This window comes from Lacerta agilis, chromosome 15, assembly GCF_009819535.1.
Source record: "Lacerta agilis isolate rLacAgi1 chromosome 15, rLacAgi1.pri, whole genome shotgun sequence".
Classification (NCBI taxonomy): domain Eukaryota; kingdom Metazoa; phylum Chordata; class Lepidosauria; order Squamata; family Lacertidae; genus Lacerta; species Lacerta agilis.
In genome coordinates, this window is record NC_046326.1 from 3,452,363 (window position 1) to 3,477,221 (window position 24,859).

The 24,859-nt window shown below is 45.2% G+C and overlaps 1 protein-coding gene across 1 annotated transcript in view; it reads left to right on the forward strand.

The window, feature by feature from the left end:
* Positions 1 to 8,019, forward strand: part of DOCK5 (dedicator of cytokinesis 5) — a 155,170-nt gene extending 147,151 nt beyond the window's left edge. Inside the window, exons 49-52 of the mRNA XM_033171850.1 lie at positions 617 to 794; positions 2,870 to 3,008; positions 3,876 to 3,979; positions 5,840 to 8,019. Coding sequence (XP_033027741.1) covers positions 617 to 794; positions 2,870 to 3,008; positions 3,876 to 3,979; positions 5,840 to 5,941 — 523 coding nt within the window. The 3' untranslated portion in view covers positions 5,942 to 8,019. The remainder of the gene's footprint in view (positions 1 to 616; positions 795 to 2,869; positions 3,009 to 3,875; positions 3,980 to 5,839) is intronic.
* Positions 8,020 to 24,859: the final 16,840 nt, after the last annotated feature.

Genomic DNA, 24,859 nt, shown 5'->3' on the forward strand with positions numbered 1-24,859 from the left:
ATCCCCCGAGAGATGGGAATATAGTGTGCGTGCACACAATTCATTTTTCCAAGGGATCTTCATTAAAGTGGGAATCAACAGAATTAGAGTTTTGAAAAGCAAAGGAAAGGGAAGCAGGGAAGAGCAACACTCTTCCAAACTTCGTTCGTCAGCTCTATAGTTTAAGAGGGAGAAATAGATAAATTATTATTATTTATTATTTATACCCCACCCATCTGGCTGGGTTTCTCCAGCCACTTTGGGCAGCTTCCAACAAATGTTAAAAATACAGTAAAACATCAAACATTAAAAACTTCCCTAAACAGGGCTGCCTTCCTCTCACCACCTCATGACAAAGAGTGCATTGAATTGGTGGGGAGTCAGATAGCTGATGGGCACCAGGGGAAGACCTCAAGGGTCCCATTAAACCCATGGGCACCACATTAGCAACTTTTGCTGCAAGTAGTTGCAAGGACAGCCCCTGCCCTCGAAAGGAACTTTGGCAAATCTGCCATCTAGGCTGTAGGAGGGCAAAACTGCCAGTGCTTCATGTCTCCAGGGGACAGTTGTGATGTTTTCTCAGGCTGACAAGAGGAGAAGGGATAATCTGTGCTTGTTTTTCCTATATGAGCTACAGATCTATTCTTGAACCACTGGTGGAAAGGAGGAATTTGACATCCTCCAGGATGGAGGAGCTCCCGGCCAAGGATGATAGCGAGAACCGGACTAATAAATTCAGGCGGAAGGACTGGAGCCTCAGCAAATCTCAGGTCATTGCAGAGAAGGAGCCAGAGGCTGAGCTGACTTCCATCATGGTAAATAAATGAGTGATAATTATGATGAAATCCCCCCTGGGAGCTTCTGTCATTTTCTGTTAGCTTTGCATGCTGCTTATGTCATGGTTAAAAACCGGGAGAGGCTCAGATAGTGGAAGATTTGATGATCACATTAAGGAAGGGCTTTCCATTTGGTTACATTGTGTTGGCCACTGCTAAACCCTCTGAGCACACGGCTGCAAATTACATTACCATACCCTGTGCTCAGATACCACTCTTAAGTATCAAGCAGCGCCGTTACAATTTCAGCAGTCTTAACTCAGGCTCAGTTCTCACTATACCACTTTAGCCTGCAGATGGGAAGTTTGCATGCTTGAATGTTCTTCCATACAAAAGGACAATAATAAAAATCTCTGCACACAGAACTCTGGTACATCAGGGAGATGGACAAGTTAGCATCCTTCTCTCTGATGTGCAAATCCCAATCAGAATCCAGCTCTCTGGCTGTAGCTTTTGGGTGTGACAAGAAGTGCCCAAAAGGCAGGTCCAAATGAATCACACCTCTGCATTTCCAGCTTCTGAGATTAAGATGAAATTGCACACCTTGCATGTATGAGGCTGCACAAGTGGTACCCACTTACAAGTATACAGTTTTGCCCATGGAAAACATCCACTCCTTACTTCCTACAGCATGCAGAGCTGCTCTCTGTCATATCACTGAGTTAAAAGAAAAACCATGTAAACTTTTGTTAAAAGTCATACTCTGTAATTTTGCCTTTGCCCCATGTTTAACATCATGTGATACTGAAAAGTGTCACTGAGCCATCACCTCTTCAGTGTTGTCTGCACTTTGGGGGGGTATCTGTAGTGAGAAACCCTGCTGGATTGCAAGGAATTTGTCCAATGTAAGCTTGGAACCCTGAGCACTTAGGCTGTCAACTCACAGGAAGAACCTGTTGGTTGGCATGCTGCCATGCTGAAGACATCTTCCCAAATGCATTTATAGTGTTGGGGAGGCATGGGGTGTAGCAGTGAACCTTTCCTGCCTCTCACGAGGTTGATCACATGTACTGAACACCCAAACAAGACTTCTGTGGATTCAATCACTAACTGGATGATCATGGAAACCTAATTTGCACCACTGGTATTTGCACTGGATCTTCAATAATGTGGATAGCAAATAGAGACAGACTGAATCTCTCAGTTGTGGTTTCTCTGTGTTTCTCCCCTTTGGTGCAGTCCAAGGATGGAGAACCTGTGGCCCTTCCAGATGATGCCGGACTACAACTCTCATCATCCCTGATCATTAGTCAAGCTGGCTTGGGCCTCTGGGAGTTGGAGTCCAAAAACATCTGTAGGACCATAGCTCCATTGTTCCTAGTTCTCAGTTGCCTGGCTTTGAATGTTCTGAAGATCTGTTACTGTCTACTATGAATATACTGTAGGATCTAAACAACAGGTGGGCAACTTCAGGTGTGGGGGCATTTCTGTCTGGCCCTTAGGACTCTCCCCAGTTCACCCCCACTCCCTCACTAGGCCTGTTTTGTGTCCCACTCAAGTGCTTTTGCCTGATGAGAATGTGTCCTTGAACTATGATAGTCCTTCTTGCTTGCTTGGGTAGAGGATGGAAAATGGTGGGTATAGAAACCTCTCACTTTAATATGTCTAGACCAGTGTTTCTCAAACTTGTCATTCATGACCATTGGTTCTCCTAGCTAGGAATGATGGGAGTCGTAGTCCAACAAAAACTGGAGACCCACATTTGAGAAACACTGGTGTAGACTGTAGTCTACCCTACAAATGTAAAATTTAAATAAGTTGCCACACCAACTTTTTGACACTGAACCTCAACCACCAATGACACATTTCCCAGAAGGGAATGTGGACTTTTGGCTAAAAAAGGTTTCTCCATCCCTGATTAATAGGATGCAAATCCTTAGCCTATTAAAAATATATTGCCTCTCAGCAGCCTGTTTTTGTGCACTGAGCCTTCCTAGACCATTGCAAAGTCTTCCTGATGGGGAGTAGCTAACACCATGATGCCCATAGTGTCACCACCAGCACCTTCAACAAATCTTTTTGTTTTCTTGTTTGGTCTGTTTCCACCACTGCAGAATGCATCAGGAAAAGCACCAAGGCCAAAGAGTCTCCAGCTGGGGGAGAGCAGACTGTCGCTACTTCAGGGCTCATCACTGCAGCAGGCCACACCTCTCAGCCCACTGCCGACTACTCCCAAAACGCCAAGAACCCAAAGTACGTTGTGCAGACCACATCTTTGTTTTATTTTGCAGAGAGTGTTGGTAGAAGGAGTTTTCCCCCTCAGTGGTTTACACATTTCTTCTCTTTGGACCAGAGATGGGGAACCTGTTGCCCCTGAGATGTTGGACTCCATCTCCCATCAGCATGGCCAGTTGTCCAAGATTATAGGAGTTGTAGTCCAGCAACATATGGAGGGCCACATGTTCCCCATCCCTATCTCCGAACCAAGTTGCTCAACACTGGGAACCACTTTGGCATGGTTTTACCATCACAAATTCAAACATGTTTCTCTAGCTGCAAGGGCTAGAAACTGCTTCCTCCCCCACCAGCAAACCTAGGTCTTCCAAAGCTAAATAGAAGAGGGACCACCCAGCCCTTCCTAATCCTGTGGTTCTTAAAATGAACCATAAACTCAAAAGGCTGTCCCAGACTTGATTCAATTTACCCTTTGCTGCAAATACTGAGACAATGTTCATAATTTCTTTCTGAAGTTTGGATGACTTTCTCATTCCATCACTAGGCGTTAGAGTTCAGGAAACTGTGAGGGATGAAGTCCAATGAGAAAGGAACCCCCGCTGGACATTTCTGGTGTCATTCTGGATTTCCTTTCCCATTGTCCCAGGTGTGCATTTTTCACATGCACTTAGATTCATTTGACGAGCACAGACAAAACTTCTGAGACATTTAGGGCTGGGGAATTGCAAATGGGATTCCAAATTGACACATCTGTCCAGAATCACCTGCTAAAGTGTGTGTGTGTGTGTGTGTGTGTGTGTGTGTAAAAGCACAAGGCAGTTTCCTGTCTTTCGCCAACTGCCTTTTTAAAAACCCGCCGGTCTTTTTTCTTTTCTCTGTCTCTAGGCTTTCCTTCTTTGCAGGCAGATGGATTAGTGACTCTTAACTTGCAGAGCACTCCACCCCCACCTCCACCCAAATGCAATAGCAGCTCAAGGAACTCCGCAGAGGTAAGGAAATGGAAAGTGACATACTTTGGATTGAGTTATTTCATATAGTGGCAGCAGTGCAAATTTCCCCAGGGGCTTTTTAGGGTGGTACTGCATGAAAAGATGTCTTTGGCCAGGCCATTGGCTCATTTCCTGGAACCACCAGAGTGGCTGGAAAAATTCTAATCAGAAAGGGGGTGGTAGTATACAGTTCTCTCTTTTTCTTTTTTGCCTAGGGAATATCTGCTCTCCCTGGGCGCTGGATGTTGCAAAGATGTGGGTGGGGCTGCTGCTGAAAATTGCAGCCCTGTGTTGAGTCTCTCCCCCACCCCCACTCCGCCAGTTTAGTGCCGATCAAGTCCAGCATTCTTTTCTCACTATGGCCGGCCAGCCAGGTGCCTCTGGGAAGCCCACAAGCAAGGGCACCTGTGCAGTACCCCTCTTCTGCTCTTCTTCATCCAGTGTTAGACATCCAGTGGAGCTGAGTGTTGGAAGATTCAGGACAGGCCAAAGGAAGTACTTCTTTGCACAGTGCAGTCAAGCTATAGAATTCACTCCCATAGGAAGTAGTGATAGCCACCCCCTTGGGCAGCTGTAAAAGTGGATTGGGCGAATTGCGTGAAGGACATGTTCTCCCTCTGGCATCAGAGGCAGTATGTCTCAGGATACCAGTTGCTGGGAATCATAAGTGAGGAGAGAGAGCTGTGCACTCAGGACCTGTTTGCAGGCTGCCCATAGGCATCTGGCTGGCCACTGTGAGAAGAGGATGCTGGACAGACGGGCCTTTGGTCTAACTCAGCAGGGCTCTTACATTCCACAGCAACTAGTGTCCACAGTCAAACTGCCTCTGATCCTGGAGGTAATATATAGCTACCATGACTAGTAACCATTGATAGCCTTATCCCCCATGCATGGCCAATGGACAGTGTGGTGGGAGATGCAGCCTAACAATATCTGAAGCAGCACAAGTTCCCGAGACAGTAGGTAATGAGAGAAACCTCTACCTGAGAAAGCTGCTGTCAGTCGGTGCAGACAATAGTCATTTACCTGAACCCACAAACGGTCAAATGGGGGAGGGTAATGAACATAACCCCCAGCTCCCAATGCTTCCTGGTGCACTAGCTGCTCCTGGAACCCTTGCGCACAATAAACACCAAAGTCTGGAAAGAGTTTTAAAGCACATTTAATTGAACACACTTGGAACTTCTCCCTGTGACTGGAAACCTTGATGAACCAGGGTTCCTGTTTGAGGGGAGCTTTCTAAGTGTGTTTTATTGAACATTCTTTAAAACTCTTTTTCAAACTCAGTCTAACTGCATGAAGAACTGAAGAGCGGTTGGGGGTGGGACATGTGTCCACAGTTTAACCCTTTGTGTGTTTGGGCAAATACCTTAGCATAGCTCAAGTTGGAGCAGGAAGCTGGAACAGGAAGCCCTTGATATTCTTTCCTGCCATAGCAGCCAACTCCTAGAGGCTCTGAGGTCCCTTAGGTCCCCCCCCAATAAAATATTTGAGGGGGCCGCCCCCCAAAAAAGTTAATGGTCATTGCCATTCAGATGGTGTAGGTGCACTCTGTCATGTGATTGATTACGTGGGTCAGGGCTTACCTGCCCCCCCCCATTTTTTATTCAAGTTGGCCCCCCTGCTTCCTTCCTAGAAGGATCCAGTGGCCAGACTGGGTAGATGGAGTCAGTCCTGAAGGCTCTTTACCAAGAAGGCTGCCGGCTGCAGTTCAGTGATTTCACCACATGGAGCAGCTGCATGCAAATCCAGAAGTTCCTGACACCCAGCAGGGTCCTGTTAACCTTTGGAAGCAATATAGAGAATTGGGTTTGCTTGTTGTTTACTTGCCAATCTATGTGTGTGTTTGTGTGGTTACAGGTCGCTCCACCTTTGCCCAACAGGCGGGAAGTCAGGCCTCCCCCTCCTCCTCCAAAAGCAAGGAAATCCAGTGTCATTTCTTCAGATCCAGGACTGCAATGAAAACTCCAGGCCAGCCCCCGCCCCTTGAATGAAATGTCTGCTGTCTTGTTTCATGTATATGTTTTTCTTCTCTTTCCTGGGCTTCCCAGTGATTTCCTCCTGCTGGACAAACAGCTGCACCCTCTTCAGCCATACAAAAATAAGCCGTTTAATCTGTGTCAGTGATTTGCTGTTTGATTCCTAAGCTTCTGATTTTCCCAGTTGCACATCAAGGCACCAAGCATTAACATGTTGGCCTTCAGCCTGCATCTGAGCTTTGACAGGTTCAGCTGGCCAATAATCTGTCTGTTCCAACCCTCTTCTTCTGATGCCAGTAAGGCAGCAGCTGTGCTAAAGCTGTTTTCCTTAGTGGAGTTCTGCACTTTATTGGTGATTGTTGGCCTTTAAATGGATTATAAGAAGATCCCTGCAGTATCAGGCCAAAGCATCCTGTTCTCACAGTGGCCAACCAGTTGCCTGTGGGAAACCCACAGCCAGGGCCTGAGTGCAACAGCATCTTCTCCCCACCCCCTGAGATTTCCTGCAACCCGTTTTAAGAATCCTGCTGCCTCCAGCAGTGGAGAATAGAACATAGCCCCTTATAGCCTTCTCTTCCATGACTTTGTCTAATCCTCTTTAAAGCAAGAGGGAAGCACTGTAGCATGGAAGGCATCCTTTGACGTCCATCAAGGCTACAATGGATTCTCGGGAGGAGTTCACCTGCACCCAGGCAAAGATGATGTTGGAACAGACAGGTGTATCCACAGAGCAAGCTGCAGTCTTCCACACAAGCTCCCCAACAAGTTCAAGCGATGCTTTACTTTGTCAAGTACATGGATATTATTCAGAAGATTCTTGTCAATGAAAAGAGGGCACTATCCCCATGACCCATTTTGTTCCACTATGTACAGTTCTGGTATAGAGCAGAAGTTCTCAGTATTTCTTTCTCTCAGGACTTTGCCAGTGCTGTCATTTATACTGTCAGTTCCTCATTTTGTCTTAACTTATCCAACCTTTGCACACAAACAGGGTTAAGTACACTACTTCAACTTCTTTTCTTACTTTTACCGAAATTGTTGGTGTACATTTTTTTGTTCCTCTGTCAAGTAGCTTGTTGCCTTTAAGACTGGCTTAAAGATGTAATTATCCTTGAGAATTTAGAGGACAGATTGTGGACAATGGTGCTTCCTGGTCTCCCAAAGCAAGATTTGTAAACGAAGACCTGTTAGCAACTGAACTCTTTGCTAAACTGCAAATGTATGTATAGCCACATGTCTAGGCCTGTAATGTATTTACACTCATGGGTTTTTTTGTTTTGACTTTGTAAAATAATGCTTCCATGTTTCCTTGTTTTGTACCAGAGGCTCGCTCATTGCCTAACCCGAGAGAGAGAGAGAGAGACTCAGATATATTCCAGAACTAATCCAGATTGTTGGATTAGTCATATTCAGACTTTCAGTTCCCCCAGGCAAGTAGAATTACAAGAGGGTGAGTTGGGTAGGTGTTGGCTAACACCACTTCTCTCTTTCACATCCTGTGCTGGAGGGTGACCATTCATTGACAAGCAAGATCCTAAATCGCATAGGAAGTCTCCACAAATATAGCAGGCTCTCCACTGCAGGCTCTTCCAATACATGGGGTTGATTGATTGATTGAATTTCTTTGCATGCTCCATTTCCACAGTGAGCTGTGCCCAAAGTGGCTTGCAATAAACGTTCAAGAACAAAGCATTGGGGTGAAGGAGAGAAGTCTGTTTACAAAACATCAATAAATTCAAATAGGGCAAAAACCATAAATTTTAGCAAACACAGAATAAATTCAATATTACAAAAGAAATAATGTTTATGTAAACAAAAGTCCTACCTGCTTATGCTGGTCTGGTCTTCTTTCATTCCAAGGAGCCTCAGCAAAAACAGTTTGGAGGGAAGAGGTCCTCTCACCTGGCTAGATGGCTTACAGCTTGTTGTTCCTTGTCTTCTCCAGGGGAGAGAACCAAAGGGAAGTGCTGAAGACAGCAGTGAGGGTACTGTAAGTCCTCTTCCCACTGCTGGCGCAGGTCTCCTTGCACTGACTGGAGTGAGCGTAGGGCAGGTTGGAGAAGAAAAAGAATAGTTTGGATTTGATATCCTGCTCTATCACTACCCGAAGGAGCCTCAAAGCGGCTAACATTCTCCTTTCCCTTCCTCCCCCACAACAAACACTCTGTGAGGTGAGTGGGGCTGAGAGACTTCAGAGAAGTGTGACTAGCCTAAGGCCACCCAGCAGCTGCATGTGGAGGAGCGGGGACGCAAACCTGGTTCCCCAGATTACGTGTCTACCGCTCTTAACCACTACACCACACTGGCTCTCAACTGGAGGGGAAGGGTCAGTCATCACACCCCTTCTCTTCTCTCTTGTGCAATTCTAATTGTGTGAAGGAATTGAAAGTCCAAATAAAGTTTTAATGTTTGTCCACTTTAGCTTTACCCTGTAGTTACAGGGTAAACAGAGGTGTAAGCAGTCATTTTCCATTTTATGTGCATTTGGGCAGCCTCAATCTGATCTCCTTATCATTTGGTTGCATTGATCTCTGTGTAGTTCCCACTTCCAGGAATATAACATAAGGCTTTCTCAGATAGTCAAGCCCAAGATTGCACTTTGCCCTTCAAAGCAGAGATTGTATAAAATAATTAAGGGAAGAGGAAGAATTCAAAATGTCTGCGATAGAAGACCACAGATGCATGCCCTTGATTGATCAGGGGGCACATCCATGTAATTAACAGATTGGAACTGTCAGGTGTCATTCCAGGCACTAAAAGCATGATGATTGGGTTTTGGATCCAAACAGGGTAATTGGGAAGGAGTGGTGTGTGCTTGTGCACTTACAGCATCAGTTTTCATTCCTAAGTTTTGTATTGTGTGTTCAAGAAACCACCAGCAGTTACTTAAGATGCTTCTAAAGAATAGTTTGATGTACTGTGTTCAGCATCTCTCCCCACAAACACAAAAACCACTTTGCATTTGCTTCAGCCTCAGTGACTCAAGTCACATGTATCCACCCTGGGCAAAGTGGCTGCAGAGCTGGGGTGGGGACTTTAGGGTTATACATAATGATTTTTCCATTTTTAAAGATGCAGCCTTCATTCTGCCCTTGGCTTTCCCACCTTTCCTCCAAGGAGTTTCCCTCTTATAAGAGTCACAGCAACTGGGCAGAGGAGCCATAGCTCAGTGGCAGAGCATACACCTTGCAGGCATGAGGTCCCAGGTTTTCTCCACAGTGTCTCTTCAGCTTTTTAAAAATACATTTGGAAGGTGACTGGAAGAATTGCCGCTCGAGACTCAGAGAGCTGTTAATCGGGATAGATGATGCCGAAGGCCAGGTGGACCATTTGTCCAGCCGAGCTTGAGGTTTGACCAGGCATAATGCCTCATGTAAGTCTGATTCTCTATCCAGTCACCAGATTAAGATTTATGCCTGATATGCAAATTGGGCACCTGCATCCATTTGCATAACTGGATGTTTTCTTTTTACTCTGCCTGAAGTATAAGCAGACTGCTTCTCACATCAAATGCAAATGCATCTGGTGTATTCTGCACAGCTGTTACCCTTCCAAGGCCATAAGGTGGCAATCTTTTTGCATCTTCTTCTTCTCACTGACTGAGCTTGCCACATCTAATCTTTTCTCCAACTTCTGTCTGACTTTAGATAAGGGCTGCCTTCCTTTTACTGCCCAGGTACCTCCAGGAAACAGATTGTATAAACTGGCTGGGGGGGTGGGAGGGTTCATAGCAGATTCTCATCACAAAGCAAGTGTTAGATGTTTTCAAAGGCACACTGCATAAGGCTCCAGTTGTGCTGGTTACATGGAAGTGTCTTAAGAGCCCCCCTCCCCAGCCCCAAGGGGAAAGCTTGGTGCATCTTCCTGGGGACATCCTGGCCATGTTTCACACTCCTTTTAGAGTGCATGACAGAAGGCATCAGATATATATTGTTCTTGAATTGGAAACCTGGATCCTATTGACTGCTGTCTTCCAGTCATCCCTGGACAAGGTAGAAAAAGCTCAAGAGTCCTGAGCCACCTTCACCAACTGAAATTTACTTCTAACTTTGAAAAGCATTTTTTGTCTGCAAGGTTCCATTTCATTAAATGTACAATATTGCCTTGCATGGTTTAAGGTTTGTCCTCTGTGGCAACTTTTAGTCTGCATCTTTTTCAGTCCCCGGATTCTATACTTAATCCCAAACTGTAACATTTCACACATAAAACTGCATTATACTGAATTGTCAGTTGGTCTTTGTAGCTCAGTATTTTGCCTACAACAACAGTGGCACTCCAGGGATCAAAACAGGGTGTGCCCCCCCCCTCACCACCTTAACTGGATATGCTGGGAATTGAACTTGGGGTCTTCAGCACACAAGCATGTCCTTATCAAACTGTAGCCCAGACTCAAAGATTCAGCCCTCTTCTCTGCACTCTCATGCACTTACTTGGAATCTTTTATCTGTTGTGCCTGCTTTCCTTCTGTCCTCTTTTATAGGAACCTCGTAGCCCCTTTGTTTTTAAGAGCATTAAAAACAAAGAACCCATTAAACCATTACTCCATTGAACCAATTCACTCTATCTCTGTCCCTCTAAAAAGAAACCCAAACTAAAGAAAACTGGTGATGCTGCCTCCATCACCTGCATCAGTTTCACTGCAGCACTGCCTTCTGACTCATGTGCTATATGTGCAATATAGAGCATGATGAAAAGAATAAAGCAGGGCTTGTGTTCTGAAGATGATGAATCGAGTTTGGGTCTGAATTGAAGACCACCTGGGAACCTAATGTACTTCAGGCCCATCATGGAATAAATGCAGGGTATCAATAAATAGGCAGTGCTCTCCAGGGATGCACTTGGAAGTTTTGGGCATGCCAGAGTTGGCTCTGTTTTATTATCTTCTGTGAGTTACATTTTGCTGTGTTAATGCAGTGGAGGGAATCTTTGGTGGCATATCTTGCATTCCACACTGCAGAATGCTCATATTATTGCTAAAGGTGGTTTCTCTCTCTGCACAATTGTATGTACGCCAGCAAATTTGTTATGCCATTTAAGCAGTGTGTATGAAGGTCAACTTGAGTTGAGAGGACCTCCTTTGAGAGATGTTTTATAGTGCAAAGGGTACACCCAAAGATTTGTTAATGACTGCTAAATGCCGTTCCCATTTTTGTTTGCCCACCCACCACGCCCCACATCATCACACCTGTTGAAGTATTGTTAAGTTAAAACTTTATTTTCAGTACAGGAATTATTGCACCAGACTGACCTGCCTTATTTATTTTTATAACTGTAAATGAAAATATTAAAAGAGAAAACCATGATTATCTATATGTTGAAGTGTTGCCTCTCTTTTCTTTGTACTTTTTGTCGGATGGTGGGAAGCATAGACCCTCTTTCGGGGGCATGCTCCAGAATTCATTTGAAGGAGGAAGTGGTCACAGGTGAAATCAGTGCATTGCTTTTCACTTGGTCCTTTCCCCCCTTTGCAGAACATGCCAAAGGCAAGAGAGGAAAGTCAGCCAGGCAAATCAGCCCTGACATCCATGCAAAATGGTCTTGCTGACCTCCAGAAGGTAAAAAGAAAGGCGGAACAATGTTGTTCTTAGATGGAACAAAGCTGGAACTCCACTGAATTCTATCCCATTCTATGTCACATTAAAAGGTAGATTCCACCCCTCCCCCCCAAAAAGCATCCCCAAGCCCAGGGCAGGTTCTTAGTTTTCCACATCAGTTTTGAAAATAATATATTTTTCCAGAAGATATTGCATCCTTATATGTCTGAAAGACTGTCACTTTTTAAGGGTGGGATTCAATCACATACTGGCAAATTCAGGCTCCATAATTATTGTTGATTGGGAGGTTATATGCAACAAACCTGCCTCTGCAAAAGATTGAACATTTTCCCATAAGGAGACTGGGAGAAAGGGAGAAAGAGAACACCTGCTTTGGCTTCATCTAACCTCACTGTCAACAAAGCAGAATGAATGCTCAATAAATAGCCAAAGTTGTCAAATTTCCCTACAAACAAGTAAGTATCAGTGCCTAATATACAGGTTATCTGGAAGCACCCTCTGCTTCTTAGCAGACTCCTCCCTGCCCCATCCATCTACTGTTCTCCCCTTGCCCATGGGTTGCTGTTTCTTCTTTTTTATGCCAGATTATTACCAGAATCCCTTGCAAGCCAGAGGAGGGTGACTAGGATGGTGAGAGGTTTTGGCAACCAAGTTCTATCAGATATTGTTGGCTTGTTGTGTTTAATCTGATAAGATTAATGAGTGAGCAGATATGCATTTCACATAGAAGATGGAGGAGACTTGCTCTCTTTTGCTCTAGAGGGCAGATCCAGCACTAACATGGAAACTGCAGGGTGGTAGATTTTAACTGAACATTATGAGAAACTTCCTAATGCTAAAAGCTGTTTGACAGTGGAAAATACTGCCTTGGTCTCTCCTTCACTGGAGGTGTTTTAATAGCAGTGGCATTTGCTGCTGTTGCAAGATTATAGCATTAAGCAGGAGGTTGGTTTGGATCAGGGTTGACCAATAGTTGGGGATGGTGGAAGCAGCATCTGGAGGGTCATAGGTTTTCCCCTCGCTGGTTTTAGATGGCCATCAAGGTCCCTTCCAACTTGAAAAATGTGATTCTATGAAACTAAAAACAATGTTTTGTAAGCTATCTAGATGGGCAAAAGTAGCTCAGAATCTGTAGTAGATCAGGAACAGTTTCTGACTCCCACTAAAAGGTTGTCCTGTGCCCCCCCCCCAAAAAAAAACCTAAACAAAACCAGGGAGTGAACCATGTGTGAATTTTTGTTTCTGAAAAGACTGTGTGAGCTCAGTTCTGGTATTGCAGTCAAATTTGTGGATTGAATATGTGCTTAGAGGAGCCTTGGATCTTAGTTCTAAGAGTACGGGGAACCCTTAGACACAATCCCCATACATTTAGCATCTGGCTCTGGTTGGTAGACCAAGAGGTTCCAGTAAGAAGAGACCAATCACATCTGAAGTCTGCCCATTCTAATATTGATATTAATGTTAAAGACAGTATGTTAAAGGAGAAATCTGAGGGCTCATTTGGACAAAAAACAAGGACACCAGCCAGGAATACCAGAGCAAAACAGCAGCCAGTAGGCTTGGTCTTTAGTGAAGACTGTCTCCACAGGGCCCCCACCTGCCACCAGGTGGAACAAAATGGAAGGCCCCGAACAGGAAGAGACCCCAACTTTTATTACCTTCCCACCATCAAGATACACCCCTAAAACTACATCATTGCCACATCACAGTTACATCAGAAATACATCACAAAAAGGGAGGGTTCAAGGTGGAAACCTGAGCATTTTGACACCTGTCTTGTTCCTCCTCTCACCCCTCCCAGACACACATTCCAGAGAACAAAAGTATTCATAGGTTTTCCTGCCCCTCACTGGGAGGGTCAACCACTGTCTTTTGTCTCGGTTCTGTTGAATCCATTTCCAAGAGGTGGATCTCTGCTTGGCAGAGTCAGCTGTGGACGTGTCCTTACGCTTGAGAGATTATGGCTGCCTTGGGTACACCTGAAGCCACCCCCCTTCGACAGTCCTTCCCCCATGGGGTAGAACAAAGGAAGAACAGTGCAAATCCCATATACGGCTGATTTTTATATGAATTTATAACAGAAACACTATAGAGAAAGAAATATTTTCACTCAAGTGTGTGTGTGTGTGTGTTGTGCCTGTGGAACTGGGTGGTTCGGGAAAATTCCTGTAACAGTACATGTTTTTGCACTACAGAATGAGATGGCTTTAATCAGAGCTTCACCCCAGGAAAACCACATAACTCTAGTTCTAGGGGGGGGTGCTTTGAGATCTTTTTGAGATTGTTTCCCCTGAAAATCTAGAAGCTTTTTTGGAAGCTACAATAGTTAAATTAATCCAACCAGCAAAAACACACTTTTCTTTTTGCATCCTATCAGCGTGAAACAATGTGACATATGAGGCTATTGTCAAGCAGTTCAATTTTATTTTATTTTTAATTGGTGCTTCAGCAATGCAGTGGCTCCATTAATACTGGTAGGTGTGCTTTCCCCCACTCCCAAGTTCCCGGTTTGATACTTCTGCATGTTCTGCAACAGAGTGAAGCCCACGTCAGATTTGGTGGTTTCATCTTTTCTTGGTGAAGGCTCTTCTGTAGAATCAAATCTTCTTTGGCCCATTCTCTCCTTCTGTCAGACGTGCCTGTGTGACACAATAAGTTTACAACTGCTTTTCTTTTAAGCAACTTATAAAAATGTTCAGATCATCTTGAATAGTAAAGCTATCACCATCATGCATGGCCAGACCAGATATGGCTGGTGCTTCCTGGTTTCAACGCAGCTTTGTTATATATAACTTATAATGAACAGCTATAATGAGCTAGCTGCAGCCATAACTATGTCATTATAATCAAAGCTACGGTATATCTCTGTCAGTATGATTAACACCTTGCATCTGTCAAAATAATTAAGACTTGGCACCCATCAGAAGGTCTAGACCAGGGGTCAGCAACCTTCGGCTCTCCAGATGTTTCGGACTACAATTCCCATCATCCCTGACCACTGGTCCTGTTAGCTAGGGATCATGGGAGTTGTAGGCCAAAACATCTGGAGAGCCGAAGGTTGCCTATGCCTGGTCTAGACAGCCAAACTGAGGAGAGGAGTCGACTAGTGGACATGTCCCTCTTGGCCCAGCCAAGATGGAACCGACAATTAACTTTGATTCATCGCAGGGAATAGAGGGAGGGTGGACACTGTGCCAACTGCAGAGATAAAACAGAACTTAATGAGCACACCTGCTATTAGATCATACTTACAAGCCTCTATATGAGGGCTGGGCAACAGCAGCTTTCTGAGTCCTACCGGTCAATGTCAGTGTCGGTCCCATCAACTGAGCAAAGGATCTGCTGCTCCCAGGGACTCCGCAGCAAATGAGATGAACCATGAACTTCACCTTTGCGGTTATGTCCCTAATATCCTTTTGATCTTGTCTCTTAAGTGCCACTTGTTAGACTGCTTATTTTGCTTATTGCTTATTGTGCTTGTTTCTGCTTAAAGTAATAAAAGCTTCTGCCTGTTCCTTTAAGATAAGGTGACCAGATTTTTTTTCAGTGAATCCGGGAACACTTTTCAACTTCAGTAGGAATGATAGGATTTTGTCAGGGGACTGATTTGTAAATTCGGGGACTGTCCCCAGGAAACGGGGACGTCTGGTAACCTTACTTTAAGAGCCTGTCAGCCTCCATTTACTGGATACCCCAAAGAACCTATTGTCTGCTCCTTGCTCTAATTACTAGGCTAGGTAGCCTGGCAAACACATCATTTTTAAACACTCTACAGATATTAAAAGGCAGTCCCCGCCTCACATTATAATGGATATACTGAATTCATTTCATTTCTATACCACCTTTTCTTCCAAGGAGCTCAAGGCAGTGTACATGTGGTATACACACACACACACACACACACACACATTTAATCCCCACAATAACCCTGTGAGGTAGGTTTGGCCGAGAGGCAGTGTCTGGCCCAAAGAGCTTCATGGCTGAGTGGGGATTTGAACCCTGGTCTCCCAGATCATAGCCCAGCACCCTGTTGATATCTTATTTGTTTTCTAGATTTTATAAGACTTGCAAGCACCCTGTGTGCCCTTAGGCTCCCTTACAAACACCTTGTATTTACAAGTAGGAGTGATGGGCTGTTGGCCTCGGACTTTACCCTTGAGGGCTGATAGGCACTTTTGGTACACAACTTTGCTTGAGAAACTTGACTCACGCCATCCAGCTTGCTACAGACTGTGCCAAAGCTTTTGCTGCAGCTTGGCTCCTCTTTCTCTCTCTTATTAATGACGCCATAGAGAAACAGCTTCTTTCATCTTCTTGTATGAGCCTCTAGAAAGACTATTCAGCAACAAACTCAAAATGCAGTTTTGCATTCTCCTCCTCCATATATCCCTCTGTCCCTTCGCCCCTGTCCAACCTTTAGGTTATTTGTCAACTTGTCTGTGCTTTTTCTTTCTTTTACCTCCTCTGTTTTCTCTGTTTTCCTTTATTTAATTGTTTTGAGGTTTACCTATCTTGCTATGTGATTATTGTATTGCATTCTTTGTATTACAGTAAAAATACTTTAAATTTTTTTTTAAAAGTTCATTGTGCAGACTAGGAAGATCTGCAATGTATAAATTTACAGAATTGGTGGATTAAGTTTATTTATAGCCCACTTTTCCACAATGAAAATTCAGTAAATTCAAAAATAACAAAAACCAACACATACAAATTCAGTATTAGAAAAATATATATCAATATTTAAGTACATAGACACAAAACAAAACAAGAGTTCACGGACAATAAAGCTTCTGATACTGGTTTCCTGCACTCCAAAGAGCCTGGATTAGAGAAGAGGTGCCCTCTCACCAGGCTAGAAGACAGAGACGGGCTTTTAAGCTCCAGGCTGCATCGTATTTTTTTTTAATTGCTTTTTGGCATTGGGTTGCAGCCAAATACGATCTACTCAAAGTAGACCCATTGGAATTAATGGGTTGTGACCAAATATGTTCTACTTAGAACAGACCCATTGAAATGAAAGAACTGAAGTCACCATGGCCATTTACTTCAAAGGGTCTACTCTGAGTAGGACCAGTATTGGATGTAACCCAATGGAACTAAGCCGTGTCCATTAATTTCATTGAGTCTATTCTGAGTATGTCTAACCCTGGAGACAACCCATTATTAGTGTTGGTGTTAGGATTAGCTAGCAAGAGAAACTGTTTGTCAGTACTAGCAGTCAGCATCCCTGGGAAGGAGAGAAAAGGAGGGGAAAATATACTTACAAGGGCAGCTTTTAGGCTTCTGAATATTGGGCGCTGACGTGGCACATTACAATCGAAATGCTGCAGCTTTACAAGTTTACCCAGCTCAGTTGTGATCTGTGTTGCAGAAAAGGAAAAGGAATAGAATGGAACGTTGGAGGGAGGAACACACAATCTTCTGGAACAGGACCTCGTGGGAGCTTTCTTGCTGGGGGCCCTGGACTCTTTGTGAGCCAGTATGGTCCGCTCCAAGGATGGGGAACCTGAGGCCATCCAGATGGACTCCAACTCCCATCATCCTCAGCTAGCAGGAGCCCCAGCCAGGGAGTCTCAGAGCATCACAGCATGCAGTTGTAGGGCTCTTTGCTGGGGACCATTCTCTATTTGCCACCACCTTCAGGGGATGGAAAAGCAGCTAGTGGTGGCACTGCATGGCACCCACAGTCGCAGGGCCAAGTTGGCTCTCCTGGGCCCAAGGTCACCCACTTAGCTTCATGATTAAGTGGGGATTTGAATCCTGGTCTGCTAGGTTCTAGTCCAATACTCTAACCACTACTAATAAGTCATGACGGACAAGTCCCATTGATGTCAGTAGGTGTACTCTAGCAATGACAAAGTATGGATCTAATATATATCAACAGCACAATCCTATGCCTGTCCACTGAGTAGTAAGCTTTATTGGCTTCAGTTGGGTAAGAACAATCATGGCAGTTTTCTTAGGGTGCATAATTTTACAGCACAATCCTATACTAATCTACCCAGAAATTATATGTAGACAGCCTATATACACTTAATCCCATTGAGTTCTATAGGATTTACTACCAGAGAAGTATGTATCTGACTGTAGCCTTATTCAGCTTGCAGAATTTGGCTTTTTGTTCCTGCAGAATTTCTGTGACCTGGGTGCAGAATTCTGATTTACATGTTTATTTTGCATGCATTGTACATGTGCACACACGCACAAACACACACACACACACACAAACCCAACAGTTACGGAGGACCTGACTTTATCTTCAACCGGTAATTTCTGAAGCATGCTTACCTCTTGGAAGGATTCTATCAGATTTTCAGCATCCCTTTTCCCTCCAGGTTGAAGGCCGTAGGACCAGTGCTGGGCGGAACAGATTGTCAAGGATATGACCAACAGGAAGGAACCGGCAAACAGCATCCCAATCTTCTCCGTTCTGCAAAAATCCAAAATAAAAATTAAATTAAAAATGGAGTGAACTACCTAGAATAGTCCTGTGCATGCAAAATGAATGCATTTGCTGCTTAAGTACATTACCTGATTGATAGCAGAAGAAAGGAAAGGAAGAGCATTTGCCTCTGGCGCCTCCTTTGAGTCGTACTTTCTCACCTTTTATAGATGCCCATTTCCCCCGCTGAAGCATCTCCTCCAGGTGACCACGCAAACCCTCTCCCTCATGCTGACTGTAATTGCAGTCTTAAGTTGTAATGAGTGAGAGGAAGGAAGGAAGGAATTGGAGCGCCTTCCTCTCTAATGGATAAACACAGCTGATCTTCCTCCCTTTGAAAGCCTCGAGGAGGTAGCAGCAGGACTTTTTTCGAAAGAGGAAATTAAAAGCAAGCAGATTAAGATCCAGGTGACTCTGCTGTTTTCAGGGAGGGCAGGGAGGAATTGAAATCTTTTGTCTAATTTTAATGGCTTTGAAATATTCTTATTTGGAACAAGCTTTTAGATTTAATTTGGTTTCTGATTTCCTAACTGCACGCGCTTGTGACAGTGAAGACTGGTGAACTCCAAAAAACATGGGGTGGTGGCCTATTCAGGTCTTGGATATCAATCTCTTCTTCTGCTAAAAACAACACAAAGAAATTCAGTCTGGGTCTTTTGAGCAGCAGACCACTATAGAATTAAGAATAATCTCCCTATTTTCAAGGAGGGTATTACTATAATTTTATAGACGAGTTTATCTTAATATCTCATTGTTCCAATCTTAAATTCAATTCTGCACATTTCCACATGAGTTAGGACTTTTTAAAAAGTATTCATAAAAAGTCTCCAGCATCTCAGTGTACACCGCTGTAAGTTTTTGTGTGCAGTTTTGCAAAGAAAGCAATGCAAAGCACTATGTAATTTTCACCACTATATACATATTCATTCACACTTTCTCCATATATAATAATAATAAAAATTATTTATACCCCGCCCTCCCCAGCCAAGACCGGGCTCAGGGCGGCTAACATCAGGCATAAAAACAATGGATTAAAATACAACTTTAAAACATGATTAAAATGCAACTTAAAATGCAGCCTCATTTCAGTGGAAGCCCAGAATCAAAACTGTTTGTGGGGAGAAAAACGACAAATCTTCACCAAGGCCAACTATCCAGACTGGTCCTACATGGGCCAGAAAAAAAGCCAGGGAATTCCCCAAATAGGGGTTCCATCACAGAAGGAAAAAGGAAAGAGGGGGAGGGGATCAGGCTGATTCCAAGCCAAAGGCCAGGCGGAACAACTCTGTCTCATAGGCCCTGTGGAAAGAAATCAGATCCCGCAGGGCCCTGGTCTCATGAGACAGAGCGTTCCACCAGGCTGGAGCCAGTGTTGAAAAGGCCCTGGCCCTGGTTGAGGCTAATCTGACTTCCTTAGGGCCCAGGACCTCTAGGGTGTTGCTATTTATAGACCTTAAAGTCCTCCGCAGGGCATACCAGGAGAGGCAGTCCTGTAGGTACAAGGGTCCTAGGCCGTGAAGGGCTTCAAAGGTCAAAATATAAAATTTTATACAGTTTTGTATAAAAATATACAGCTTTTACACAATTTTTAGTTGGAGAATTGAGAAATTCAGAGAAATCAAATTTTGAAGGATAGCTGTATTTTGGTTCGCATATTTTTTCAGGAAGTATGGATTGGGTGAGTTCACACTAAATGCGATCCAAACTGAATCTATTCAGGACTAGAAGCTGCTGGGTGGCAGTTATAATGGGCGGGGGAGGTTGGAAATGGGGTTGTTCTGTTGTCTTTATGCCCTGTTTACGTGGCTTGGGTGAATACTTTGTTTCAGAGCTGTGCTGGTGGTGCAGAAGTTGTACAAGTCTAGGAACACAGGAAACTGCCTGACCCCAGGTAAGACCATTGAGCTCAGCATTATCTCTGTACTGACTGGCATCAGCTCTCCGGGATTTCAGACAGGAAATCTTCCCTAGTCCTACCTGGATGTGGCAGTGATTGAATCTGGGATCTTCTGCAGGCAAGACAGATGCTCCACCCTGCAAGGTACAGAGAAGTGAGAAGGCACAGCCCACGGACTGTCTCACCAGAGTGGTGCATCTCTGGTTATCTCCTGGTTGGGATACTGCAATGTGCTCTACGTGGGGCTACCTTTGAAGGTGACCCGGAAACTACAACTAATCAAGAATGCAGCTGCCAGACTGGTAACTGGGAGCAACTTCTGGGACCATATAACACCGGTCCTGAAAGACCTACATTGGCTCCCAGTATCAGGGCCGTCTTAAGGGTATCTGGCACCCTGGTGCAAAGATTCCTCCGGTGCCCCCCCCCTTTTCCAGAGTTGTCGACCCAGCCAGGGGTGTCTTTAGCATATGAGGTGTCGGGGTGTAAAGATCCGCCCAGCGCCCTCCCCACCATATACTCCTGCTACCCAGATGGCTCCAAAGGAGAAGCAGTAAGGAGCCCACGTGCTGATGGATCGGCTATAACTTTTTGCCAGACTCCCCAGGATCAGTCTGGAAGGTCAGACGATGCAGGAGCGGGGTTTAAGGGGAGGGATCGGCCTCTCCGCTCGCCTCCCTCCCGCGCTGGCCGCCCCTCAGGAGGGGGGGTGGGCGAGCGGGGGATGAGGGGTGTGGCTCTGGAGCGGCACGGGGCTTTGCGCGCCCTTCCAGCGCTCCAGCTGGGGCTTTGGGAGGCGAGGGCAGCCAGCTTGCAACCCGCCAGCTGGCGCGCGAGTGAGCACCCGCCTGCCCGCCCGCGAGGGCGGGGGTGCCTGGTATGCCGGCGGGTTCGCGGGGGCGCCCCGGGGGGCCCTGTGCCCTGGCGCACCGCGCCACCAGCCCCTATGGACGAGACGCCCCTGCCCAGTATGTTTCTGTGCACAATTCAAAGTGTTGGTGCTGACCTAAAAGCCCTAGACCAGGGGTCCCCAAACTAAGGGCCGCAGGCGGGATAAGACCCGAGGGACTTGTTTATCCCACCTGTGGTGACCCCTGTCGCCCGCTGCTGCCACCCACTCTTACTGAGGTGACGCGGCGCTGTGCAGCTGTCCACTTCCAGGTTGGAGGTGATATGGAAGGGGGGGCACCTAAACAAAGTCTCCTTTCAAATAAATGTGCAGGGGACCGAAATGATGACTTCTGGGGAACCCACCCTGAACAGCAGCCCCCTTGTCCCGCCACAACCAGGCACCACACAATCTGCCTAGAAAAACCCTCTCCCAAACCCCATGAATAAAGGTTGAAGGCTCCCTCCTGGGAGGACAATGAACTGAGTCAATCAGAACTTCACACCTCTGTTGATCTAATCAAGGCAAGAGATACAATTTAATCCGCCAGCCTAAGACTTTTCCTTTTGGACTTTTCTGTTGCTACAAGCCTTAAAAGTATAGAAATTCATATAAATTCAGTGCCTTGTCGGATTTTCTTCATTCTGGTACTATTTTACTCAGTTGGCCAAGGACCAAGAAACTGTTCAGTCTCCGCCATTATCTCTCAAGCGACAGACCACGTACCCACAGGAAGGACAATCGCCAGCTTAATTGCTTTCCTCCAGACCCATTATGGGTGATAGACCATGCCAGCCAAACCCATTGTCCTGTGGTGGAGAAACACTCAGGGTGAATTCCTCAGTGTTTATCACACATTTGCATTTTATCTCCTCTATGTTAATTCTGTGTAACCCTCCCCTTTTCTGACGTTTTACCCATGTAGCAGTGATGTAGTGATGATGCTTACCCATGTAGCAGTGATGTAGTGATGATGATGTGTTCTGGGAGAATGAGGGAAGTTTTAAAAGTTCTTGACACCCCTCCCTTGAGGTTCAATCTTGCCTTGAACCTGTTGCGCAATAAACGTCTATCATTGCCTTTGCTCCGGTTGGTGGCTGGTCTCCTTCCTTTTCCCGCAAGAACTCGCGGGCTTTGCCCGATGTGCCAGGTGGCCGAGCAGCCTCGCACCTGGATTTTTTCTGTAACAGAGGAGCACCAGAAATTGCTTGTGCGCACGCGCCGGTGCACACCCAGGTCGGAGGAGGCCCGTGCACATGCGCACAAGCTATTTCCAGTGCTCCTCCGACCCAGAAGTGCACCGGAAATAGCATGTCCACATGCGTATGGGTTGCGCTCCCCCGCCCTCCAGTCTGCTACGCGATCGGCGCTGGAGACACTGGCCCAAGGCGTGGTAAGTTTGCTGACCCCTTCCCTAGACAGCCTTGGCTCTGTACTGTATATCTGAAGGAGTGTCTCCACCCCCATCATTGAGCCCGGACACTGAGGTCCAGCTCCGAGGGTCTTCTGGCGGTTCCCTCTCTGCGAGAAGTGAATTTACAGGGAACCAGGCAGAGGACCTTCTCGGTAGTGGCGCCCACCCTGTGTAAGGCCCTCCCATCAGATGTCAATGAGATAAGGAACTACACAACTTTTAGAAAACACCTGAAGGGAAGTTTTTAATGTTTGATGTTTTATTCTGTTTTTATATGCGTTGGAAGCCACCCAGAGTGGCTGGAGCAACCAAGCCAGTTGGGCAGGATATTATAACAACAACAACAACAACAACAGTATCTGGCAATTCTGTTGACCCTCAGCTATTAGAAAGTTGCTCAAATATTAGACAGCTGTATAAAAATGGTGTACTGGAGCTTACATGGAATACATTCATGTGTACACAGCTTTCTATTACCTTATTCACATTCTCTTCCCCACTTTCCCTGCATATTAGTGAACTAAAGCATTTGCTAAAGCTAAAAATAATCAAGGAGAATTTAAAAGGTTAGATGCTTTTGTCTCCTCAGTGGTAACAGCCTTGGAGGGAAGGAACAATGTCGACCTCCTGCAGAGAGGGTCAGGAATCAAGCTGATCTGCACTTTTATTAGCAATTGTTAATAGGGAAAGTGGCTGGATGTTCCAAGGCAGGTGAAATGATCAAAAATTAAGTCATCATTGCCCCAGTGTACACTGAAAAACTGGCAGAGTAAGTGGGTGGTCTTTTGCAGCCATGACAGGACATGTTACAGGTAGGTAGCCATGTTGGTCTGCCATAGTCAAAACAAAATTAAAAATTAAAAATTCCTTCCAGTAGCACCTTAGAGACCAACTACCGGTAAGTTTGTTCTTGGTATGAGCTTTCGTGTGCATGCACACTTCTTCAGATACCTCATATCTCTGAAGAAGGATTTTTATTATTTTTTATTTTGTTATGACAGGACATGGTATGGCTCCAATTTCCCCTTTCTGTAGTGCAGGTTTCTGACCACTGGTCCTGCTAGCTAGGGATCATGGGAGTTGTACGCCAAAAACATCTGGAGGGCCGAGGTTGAGGAAGCGTGGTGTAGTGCTTCCTATGCCCTTCAGTACTAGAGCATCTGCTTTGCATGGAGGTCCCTGGATCAAAGATTCCTGCCTGAAACCTTGAGAGTTGCTGCCAGTCATTGTAGACAATTCTGAGCTAGATGGACTGCATGGTGTGACATTCCATAAAGCAGCTTCCTATGTTCTGCACAGGTCCTTGTATATAATTTCAGAGATTCCTTAAAATCCACCCTCTCTCTGTTCTGTATTTTCTATCCCAAGCAAAACCACTTTGGCACAATAGTACTTGTCATGGATTGTTTGGATATGAAGAAATAGTGGGAGGAACCAGGTGGGGAACCACCAAGAGAAGAAAGGTCAGAGCCCGGGGAGTGGTGGTGGGACAACGAAGAGGGAGAAGACTGGGAAGAGGTGTCAGAAGCTGAAGAGGTAACAGGGCCAGTTGCATTGCATGAGCAAACAGTGCTGGAGGAGTGCATGCACGTGCGCCAGTGGGTGGGCACACGTGCCAGAGGCAAATTCATTTGGCCTTCTACCTTGCCACACTAGGATATGTCCCTTGCTTAGATAGCAAATCAAGATTCCCAATGTTAATGACATTGCACGGTTCATTTTTCCAATTCAAAGGCAGGACTCTTGCAAGCTTTGAATATTCTTTATTGGTGCAGCTGTACAGCAGTGTGTGATCCACAAGGCCAGATGCACCTCACCTGCAGCACTGGAGGTCCTTTCTAGGCAAGTGAACCACGCTGTGATTTCTCAAGAAATATGACTTCAGCGAAATGAGTATCATTTATACAGAGAGGTTAGGAAAATAGAATTCTCCAGCACAATGTCTTACTACTACTGTCTGAAACAAACATGTTAAGACACAAGGTGGGAGGGGAGAAGCTAAACTGATTTCTTCAGACCTGAAAGACCATGTGGAAGTCCTTGGCTTGGCACCTTGAAAGAAGCATCACTTTCTATGAAGTAGCTCTGCTCCAACCTCTGTGCCAATACGTGGTTGAAATCACCCATGGTGTTCTTCAATATTCTCAATCATTTGTGTCTCCAGATGTTGATGGGCACTAACTCCCATCAGCCCCAGTCAACAAGGCCAGGAATGATGGGAACTGAAGCACAGCAACATCTGGGCAGGGGCCCAGGTTCCCCACTCTTCTTAGATTTAGAATCCAGATCAATACAGAAGAATATTGCTTCATGTTCCTGCAGTAGAATTTCATGGTACCCCAACCCCACATCAATGTACTTGCATTCTACCTATCATACATCACCCAGGTGACTGAAGGTCACAATTTCCCTAGTTAAGCGTGGAATTGAGGAAAAGCAAATAATCTACTGAAGTTGAAACTACAACTGTGTGAAACAGCAAAGAGTGGTTGCACTTTATTTGTGAATGGCAGAAGGAAATGAATTTCAAAAATGAAGGCCAAAGGTTTCATTACACTTACAGCATGAAGTTCAAGTTATCATGTTAAAGAGAAACTTCAAACCCTCATCTATGAAACCAGTTCACCATTAAAACCAGAGTTCACTTGGAGTCTGTTTGCTTGGGTGGGTACATTACTTAAAATTCATTGCAGGTGTTTCAGAC